At 39.9% G+C, this 10,346-nt stretch overlaps 1 protein-coding gene across 1 annotated transcript in view; it reads left to right on the forward strand.

The window, feature by feature from the left end:
• fubp3 (far upstream element (FUSE) binding protein 3) overlaps nt 1-3,870 on the forward strand; it is a 147,230-nt gene extending 143,360 nt beyond the window's left edge. Inside the window, 2 exon segments of the mRNA XM_084323998.1 lie at nt 1,993-2,123; nt 2,347-3,870. Of these exon segments, the coding sequence (XP_084180124.1) occupies nt 1,993-2,123; nt 2,347-2,355 (140 nt within the window). The 3' untranslated portion in view covers nt 2,356-3,870.
• Nucleotides 3,871-10,346: the final 6,476 nt, after the last annotated feature.

Genomic DNA, 10,346 nt, shown 5'->3' on the forward strand with positions numbered 1-10,346 from the left:
TTGGCTGAAACAGTCATTTTACACGTCTTTATTGGCAACAATCCACGCTGCTGGCCCAGGACCCGCCCACAACCGACCCACATCACATCACTCCGCCGGATCACAAGAAGGTGGCCAATAATATTTACAAATGGATATGTTAATGGCGACTAAACGACTAAATATGAAGCGATTCTGTCAAGGGGAATGTGTTAGCCCTTTAAACAATGTTGGATGATGTAATTGATGGGTCTTGAGGCAATCTAGAACAAAAGAAAAATCGCGGTTTGATTGATAGATTAATTGATTGATTTAAATTTCTACTTCCTTCTTGCTACTGACTGCAGCGTTCTCTCTCACTGTCCGACGCTGGCGTACCCACAAACACACACACACACATACACACACACACACACACACACACACACACACACACACATACACACACACACGCACACACACACTGTGACACACACACACACACACACACACGCACACACACACACACACACACTCCTGTCTGCAACAGCGGGGGAGTCAGACTGAGAGAGAAGCAGCGCTGTTTTAAGTGAGCATGGTCTATTGAATTGATTGATTGGTTGATTGCTAATTTTATTACTGTACCCCTGGTTTCCAACTGGTTAAGTTTAGGCTAAAAGAAATAAATAAAAAAATAGGGCGAAGAAAACGTTTTTTTCCTATGCATTCCCTTAACAATTGTGTGTATTGAGCCGTACTGTATTGTACCCATTCTGCATCTGGTAATAAAATTTTCAATCAATCATTCCAATAATACACAGTTGGATGTGTTAGTTGGTTGGATGCACTTCAAGCTGCTTCCACATGAGGCAACTTCTCTCAATCATTCCAATAATACACAGTTGGATGTGTTAGTTTGGTTGGATGCACTTCAAGCTGCTTCCACATGGAGTTGTGGGAACTACTTTTTCTGGCGGATGGTTTTTTCAATAAATCTTCGATTAATGTGTGTTTAATTGTTTAATTGTTTAATTGTATAGAAATAAGGTTGGATGAATCTGGCAGTTGTATAAAAGCTTTACACCACGTGCAGTCGTGATTTGTGACCAATAAACCATGCCTAGGGGGGTCTAACGACCCTCGGCTGCGCCTCGGGCCTAACAACCACCCCTAGGCATGGTTTATTGGTCACAAACCACTCCTGCGTGTGATGTAATGCTTAATTAAAGAATCTAAAAAGCTGGGCGGCTACGTGGCGTAGTGGGCAAGGCGCTCGCCACGAAATCTGGAGACGCTGGGCTTGCCTGTTCGAGCCCAGCGCTCCACATTTGCTTTCAGTTTAGCTGGTCGTCCGTACTAATACACATTGGCCGTATTAGGGGGTGGGAAACTGATGGGTGGGGATCGGGCGTTGTGGACAGCGACTCCTATAGGTTGGTTGGTGCGCCTGCGCAGTAGAATCAGGAAGTGTCGGGGGCAGCGTGAGCCTCCCACGCGTTACTCCTCGCCACAGAGATCGAGCTGCGCAGGTGAAAAGATGCGACTGCTGTTACCTCAAGTACCGGAGGGGACTTGTGCTATGTATGACTTAGTCCACATTGCAGCCGGCTTGTGGGAGGCAAGAAACGGCGTTCGTGACAGGGGAGGGTTGAATTGGATGATACGAAATTGGGATGGGAGAAAATATAGAAAATAAGAGAGAGTGGATTAAAAAAAAAGAAAAAAATCTAAAAAGCTTTCATGTCAATTCTGTGAATAAATACATAATTCCTGCTTTTTGCCTTTTTATGGGTATTTTTTCTTCAGTTACAGATATTTTGATGTATCATAGATGAAATTTCTCGCAATGTATCGATTATTGTAGATATTGTGATTTTAACATTATCAAGGGCCGAATGTCGTCACACAGTATCTTATCATGAGTTACTCGTATTGTCCCACCCCTAGTATGAACCCTTGTTTTCAAGATTCCTGATTGCTCCCATCTCACTCACTCCCCCTGCTCATCCTCTGTTCCTTGTCTCCCTCCTCCAGGCCAGGCAGCGGGCCCCGGGTCTCAGCAGAGCTCCCCTCCGGACTACAGTGCTGCCTGGGTAGAGTACTACAGACAGCAGGGGGCCTACTACGGCCAGGGTGCACAGCAGACACAGGCCCCAGGCCTTCAGGTGAGAATCCAACCTCTACCCCAACAATGGCCCTTAATGAGGTTTCACACACTTTACAGTATGGTAAAAGCACTGTTTGAATTCAGCTATCCCCATCAATTATAACTTCATGAAAAGCAGTATAATGACATTTTCTGTGTGATGCTTGAAGCACATTGAACTATCATGGGATTGTGAAATAGCGGTTGTTTACTAACTGATTTCCATCTTCTATCTTTTACAGGATCATTAGAGAGGACACCCTTTAGTTGAAGATTTTTGAATCACTGAGAGGATGAAAACAAAACCTTTTGTAACAGAGGTTTCTAGATTTGCAACGCCTTGAAGACTTTTACTTTTTTCTTAGTGAGAAACACTAGCTGTAGAATGACTTATATGATTTAAAAAAAAAGAGAGAGAGAGAAAAGGAAAAAAAAAGAGAAAAAAAAGAATATTTCTAAATCGGGAACATTTAATTGTTACTAAATACTTGTGTACACCATTATTTTGAATGGACAATATCCGGGATCCCTTTTGGACTTATGAGAAGCTGTTTTGTTTTCTATATTTTCCTTTTTGATTCAAATTCTACCGCCAAAACGAACCCCGGAGTTGTAACATTTCAGCAGACGCAATATAATCTATTTTTTCTAGTTCTGTTGCAATAAAATCGTAATTATGGGCTTAGCAGTCTTGAATACATTTTTGTTTTGTTTATGTCATAAGATGTTTTAAGAATGTGTACAAAATGTTTTCTTTCTTTTCCTTTTACATAAAGCATTTTAATTCAGTGAAATGAAACTGTGATGTTTTGTTACAGGAAAAAATGTATTCTTTTTGTTACAAAATACAAGGAGTGATGTTGGCAAATGGCAGTCAATTCCTAATTTAATTCCTGTTGTGCTTTGTATTCTGTTTTTCATTGTCATTTTATTGTACTCTGGTTTAAAAAAAGGTGCAATATCTTATTTCATTTTTGAAACAAAGATGGATTCTCTAATATTTTGACAGACGTTTAACTTGTAGTTCTTAGATTTATTTTTTTTAGGCATATGGAAGTGTAATGGATAATTTTTTATTACAATGATCTGATATGGGACTAGGGGGGATGTTGCATATTGTGAGTTTTTTGCCTTTGCTATCTTGTAAAACTATGTATGTATGCTCAGATACTTGACTAAATACTTTATTTAAAAATATATATATATAATTAAATCAAAGACGTTTTTTTTTCTTTTTTCCATTGAGTCATTATCGCAGGAAAACTGTCCCTGTTTTTCTGTTATGTTTTCATACTGAAAATGTTCAAAGATCGTGAATGTGTAATTTGAAATTTGATGTTGCATCTTGCTATGGACAAAAATGAGAAATGAATAGGTTTTTATGTATGTTCTGTACCTGAATTCATTCAAGACTGCTAAGCCTCTGGAATTCTACCTGTGTAATAATTAATTGTAGTTTTTTTATATTCTAAGTATTACGATCAAAAATTGTCTTATTTGGTACCACCCAGTTCCCTAACGCCCCATTCAGTACACACTGTGGACTCGTGTACAGTCCAAATGCTAATAACTTTTTAATTCATTTTTTTTCTTTCTACTTCGTGTGATCTAATATATGTATGATTGATTAGTTACGGAAAAAATGAATCTAGTATTAACTTCATTGCTTAATGAAAAGGGATATTCTAATTTCAAAATGTTTAATTTTAGTGTTTTTTTTTCCTCATGTGTACAGTTAACCGTGTATTAAAAACGTCAAAAGACTATCTTTATTGTGTTCTGTTGAACTTGATTTTTATTTTCTGTTTTTGCCATTTATAAGTTTGGTTTTCTTTTTGTCTCGTTCCAAAACCCAAGTGTTGATCATGTGTATATAATTTCACACCGAAAACCTTTTTTCTTCTTAGTTCCATTGTAAGACAACAATATTATATACCTAGAAAATATGGTCAACTATATGTTCATAAACTGAAAATTATATATTTTCTATGGCACATTACTATGCCAGTTCCCAAATTTAAATAAATGTTCTGCAAGCCTCACTTGTCTTTAAAATATACTATCTTCATTAGTTATTTCACAATGTTAAGTGCAACACCTACTGCTAATGTCTAGTTTCATTCCTACAAGTACACACACAGACAAGCAAGAGATGGGGTGAGCAACACATGCCTTGAGCTATTCAAGTCAAATTTATCTTTGGGCATCATGCATTTACATACATCAGATTTGCATATGAATTGCTGCTAGTATTGCAACAATGAAGGTATTTTAAAGGAGTTTTTTTTTTACTATTTTTTTTCTCAAGTGCATGCTATTACATGTACATTTATTACATGATCTTATCTCATAATAATTCATGTCTTTGGACATTAAGTGAAACATGTGTTTTGTCTGTACTCCAGCACATTGGATTTGAAATGGAACAATGACTGAGTTTAAGTGTAGATTTTAAGCTTTAATTGCGGCTGTTTATGTAAATGGTGCATATAGCGCTTTTATCCAAAGCGTTTTACAATTTGTTCCTCACATTTTGGCCATTTCATTCACACACCGACGGCACAAGTGACAACCTGCTCATTGGGAGCAGTTAGGGGTTAAGTGTCTTGCTCAAGGACAGGAGCAGGAATCTAACTGGGAACCTCTGTCGCTCTATCCAAAACATCTGTAGCCCTGGGCCCTAAAGTAATCTTAAGGCGCCCCTGTCAGCTACATATCCTATACTGTGTTAAGAGTATTCTGATGGAGAGTCCACTGTACACCTAAAATCCCATTTAATTTCAAATTACCACTTAAAGGTGGAATCTGTAATGCTGTCAAACGGTGACCTCTAGGTGAAAGAGGCCCTCTTGATACTGTGCTTTGTTTACATTTCTTTGTTTTGGTTTGATGTGTGGTTATAATTTGCGTCGGTAAATGGGATGGTTTACTTTGATGCTTACACCTCAGGCTCTAAGGTGTGGCCAGTAATACAAACACCTCCCACTCATTTAAATCGAACCAAAACAAATTAATAAACAAAGCGCAGTATCATGAGGGTTGCCTGGAGGTTGCTGTTTGACTGCATTACAGATTCTACCTTTAAGGGTTGCACATTTCAGGCACTCGTTGATTGCAAAGGATTTCCAACCAAATATTAAATATGACAACTTTATTTAAGTTTGTTAATTTATCCAATGTAAAGTGGGGGGGACAATGGATAATAGGGTTACAACATGGTTCACCCGGTATGGATGTAAACACCCTCAAATTACAGCTGAAAGTTTGCACTTTAACCTCAGTCATAGAGCCAAAATAAGCTAAGGACAGGTCACTGTCTTACGACTTATCGATTACACTATATGCGATCTTGGTGAATGTATTAATGTCAATGGCAATGTGGCGCATAACTTGAATACCCTTGATGTCTGTGTTTACAATAAACACGCAATGAATGGGAGTTTTAAATACCCATTCAGAAAAGGTTGCCTTTACTTGGCTCACTCCATTATCAAAATAGGACTGTTTTACAGGCCCCTGCTGTGAATGTGACTGCATTACCCAGACTTGATTCAAAATGGTCAATCCCACAATCAAGAACAAAGCTATACTTTTCTTAAAGGGGAACTATTTTACTATTTCTTTCACTATTTGGGCACTTTTACACAATTCCTGTGAGTCTATGGAACACCTCTGTAATATATATATTTTTTTTATTCATTGTTTTGTATTTCTAATCAAGTCCTCAAAAACAGCATTTTTCTACCTCAAGATCTCGAGCTGTTTTGAGCCTGGGCTCCTAAACCACTGCGCCGGGCCTGCTGAGCGTCGTGTTCGCCTGAACATTAACATGCAGCAGTGACTATATGACATCACATATAGGCACATTTTCAAACGACTCAGTTCAGTGAGGGTGAATATTGTGAGAGGAGAATTGGAAGAATGCGCCAATATGAGAATTAGTCATCTTTGTTTCGTAGAAAATGTGTTTTAAGTATAACTGGCAGGACAAAATGCTTCATGGGGTTGAGAACGATTCTCTGCCTATACTGGTCGATTCAAAATTTGGTGGAGTCAACAATATATTGATTTGCTTGCACATATATTGGATTGCATTAAGTCTGTAATGGACCCCATCATCAGTGGTACCTAAAACCGTTTTCATTCAGCATCGTTATGATCATTCCCTCCTCTCTTCCTGTGACTATCCTGCTCTGGTGTCTCTTCCTACTATACGCATACTCTGGTGCCTCAACCTCTGGGGTTGTCCACTAAGCCCCCCACCCCATCTTTGTCATATCCCATCTTTCCACTCAGCAGGGGGCTGCAGCCACAGTGGACGGTGCCTGGCCCTGCGCTGGCCCTCCCATTGATTCTGTGCAGCTGTTTCCAAATCCAGCCCTTGATTTTGATCCTCTTCCTTTTCACCGTGCTGCCCCTGTGGACGGCTCTGGCCTGGTGGTCCATTGTGGCCACGTCATAATTTAGTTGTTCCCAGATCTCTCCCGGCCTGAGGTTGAAAGGCACAAATATTAGGGGCCATTCTTGAGGACTGGCCTCTCAAAGGGTCCGTTATGCTACTATTGGATACCTAATCCTCACAAGCTATAGAAGTGCATAATATAATATTGTGTGCACTTGTCCAGGGGGTTCATATTGAGGCTGGTGAATTGGTTGAGGCCAGTTTCTTTAGGTGTGTTGCGTTTGTTATAAAGCACATTCACTTTGCACAGCATCACTCCTGAATAAATGGTAAATGGCTGCTTTTTTATATAGTGCTTTTATCCAAAGCGCTTTACAATTTCAATTTGTTTCTAACATTTTACCCATTCACACACCGACGGTGGAGGCAAGGTGCCAACCTGCTCATCGGGAGCAATTAGGGGTTAAGTGTCTTGCTCAAGGACACATCGACACGCTGCCCGGGAGGAGCAGGAATTGAACCGGGAACCTCCGGATTGCCGGACGACTGCTCTATACCTCCCGGAGTTTTCTTTACTGCAATGAATAGCTGATTCAGTGAGCCTTATTGATCTGTTTATGGGTCTGTGTAGACATTCATTGTTGCCATATGTGGATTGAAGCTGAATAATGCTGATGCTGATCTCACACAAGTATTTGATGATATTACCCATTTAATTGTACACTTTTCAACCTGAAGCTTTCTTTGTGGTAATATGAGGCATTGCTGTATTTAATGATGCTGCTGTTTGAGGCTTTTGTTTATAACACAGGACAAATCGTATGCCTATTCCCAGAATCTGCTTGTCTGTGTAATACTATAAATGATAGTAAATGATATAGGGAGATCCGTTTTTGTTAGGAACACACGCACATACACACCACCTCCATTTCAGGCAGGTGTCCTGGCTCCGTCTGTATACATGTCCAGCGCAGGGAAACCCCTTTTGGGAGGGACTCGATCACCTTTGACAGATAAGCCGATCTACAGTATCCGCCATGCTGTGACAGCTACCTTAATCTCTTTTTAATGGCCCTAAAGAGGATCCCCCGAGACGTCGCGCTGTCACTCACTCCCAACGGTTATATAGCACGTTTCACTCTTAGGACTGACTTGGCCTGAGATTGATTCTTTCTTCTGTCAACACAGGTTTTGGTCAAATATCGGTGTGAATGCCGCGGCTTGCATTTGGTCTTGGCCTTCCAGACTATTTATTCTCAATAGACTTGCTACAAGAGAATAGGCTAATTGAGAGACACGTCTCTTATAGGGGCTGGATAATGGAAGGACACGGATTTCAATCGTAAAAAAATTGTTATAGAATTTAATCAACTTCTATGGCAATTATGTATAATATTATATGGGTAGAATATATTGCATGTATATGTATAAGCTCGAATAGTTATCTCAATTGTGAGTTTGATGTGCAATACGCACATTTTGTTAAAAACGTTTCATCATAGGCCCAGAAAAATTATTATTATTATTATTATTTTTTTTTAAACATTGATCTTAACTGATCACTGTGACTTTATTGCTTTTATCATTATATATGCCTATGTTTGTGTACAGTACTTTGAGCTACATGACATGTATGAAAGGTGCTTTATAAATACTTACTTACTTACTTACTTACAATAATATATGGTATTTTATTTGTACTTAAGTCTATTATTTTAGTTGTTGTTTTCCGAAGCTATAACTTACGTTTTGTAAACATCCTAAATTAAAATTATATTTTGTTATGGCTCTCCGTTAAACCTGGATAAACCTTGCTATTAATATTCATAAGCTATTAAGGCCGTTCTAAACCAAATGTTTTTCTTTGATAGCTTTCCCACCGTCTCTTTGAAATAAAACAATTACCACATTCTTTGTGCAATAATTGTCAATCATCCACACTAAATTGATATGCTTTAAATGGAGAGAATAATAGTTTCAATTGTTTTACGATAGAATGGCTAAGCAGGATGATTTGCTATTGGTGACATGCCCGCGGCTTTACCAGCTATAATGCCATAGGTTAATGCATAAATAAGCAAATCAAATCCATGCGTTACCCCAATTCAATTCATTTAATTCCTCTTTAATAAAGAGCGGCCCCTCCTCCTTGGCCCCCGCCACTTAGTTCGGATTTGTGCAATGAATGCCGAAATGCAATAAATGTAAATCAATCTAGAAGAGAACGAATCCCCATTCAGAGCAGAGAAATTTCATCTGGGAAAAAAGGGGGACAAGTGTGGGCGGGGCCGCTCATAAAAAGCAGCTGTTTCGCACTAATCTTTTTTCGTGCCCTGTCACTCACCTTGCCTTTTCACTATATTTGCGTTCAAAACACTGCGCTATTCTATTTGCCAATATCTTCTCTCCCCATCACATTGCCATGCACAGTCCAGAGAACCCAACTTGCCCGTTTTTTTTTTTATTCGGACCGTCCCCTTGTAGTTGTTGGGAGAGAAAGAGGAGTGCATGGATGTCAAATTGCCCTCAAAACACCATGAAAGATTGATTTGCAGCACTTTTCAGGCCCCCTGACATTACTTGGAGAGAAGCTGAATAGGAAACCCGCGAGCCCGGGTTGGAATAAAGATGTCCTCTCTGCTGGAATAGAAGGAAAACGGCCCATTTAGCCCCAGTCCATCAAGCTGGAAAAATAGAGAGGAGAAACACAGAGGACTGTGGCTATTGAGAAGAAAAGGGGCCATATATACTCATCTAAACGTTGTCACAATACCGGGGGCTGAGAACATCCATGAATATTAAACCGCTTACCTCGACAAGGGCTAGAAAAGTGAACCACGTCAAAGCAGCTTTGCATTTTTTGCTGATGGGAACAATGCTGCGAGAGCACGTTGGGCTTGTTTCCATTCTGTTCTTCCCGCGCTAACTCTTTACAAGAACATTTCATATCGCCAGCGCATGAATACAAAACGCCTGAGAAAAAAACCTTTAAGCGACTCCCAGACTCAATGACCTCATTTTGTTGACAGACAAACTTACACACAAAAAATACTAATTGTCGCACTATAGCAACTTCTCGGTGACGGTATATAGTGCGAGCTGACAGCGGCTTTAACATTCTTTCTGGGAAACCCACATTTGCGTTGTGCTCAGTTATGGACTGATACATGGTCCTAAAAAAAAATATATATATATATATCTCGTGTTTGTAATAGCACACCGGTTATGTTTCATTTTGCAATGCAATCCAAATTCTTAATAACGCTTGAATTGTACTGAGCTATATACTGGATTTCTTTCTACACAAATATTTAATGTGTCGTGGTGTTGTGCGTTATTGTAACCTACTCGTAGCCTATTGAGAATCTATATTCACCACCATGACAGTTTACTTGTCTTGCATTAATTTGATTCCCTATAGGAGAGATGAGAGAATGATGCAAATCTTTAGCCTGGTTAGTTATGTTACGATGTTGGTTTACTTTTCTTTGGGGGGGGGGGTCGACACACGCACGCACACGCACGCGCGCACACACACACACACACACACACACACACACTCACACCACTTCTTTCTCTCCCCGTGCATGGTGAAAGGGGAGGAGGACCTGGTGCTTTTCTTGTGGTGGAGCAGGCAGGCAGGTCCATGATGAGGGGAGTGTCATTAATAACTAATTAGACAGGGGTCACGCCAGCCACTTATAAAGAGGACCCTCGCAGCGAGGCGACGGAACTGTTTCTGCAGAGAGAGGTAGCTGTGGAATAAAGCCAGAATACAGCCTGCAGCCCGCTGCACACACACACAGAGAGAGCAACACTATAGAGCGCCACTTCAGCGAC

This window comes from Notolepis coatsorum, assembly GCF_963971535.1.
Source record: "Notolepis coatsorum genome assembly, chromosome: 11".
In the NCBI taxonomy this organism is placed as follows: domain Eukaryota; kingdom Metazoa; phylum Chordata; class Actinopteri; order Aulopiformes; family Paralepididae; genus Notolepis; species Notolepis coatsorum.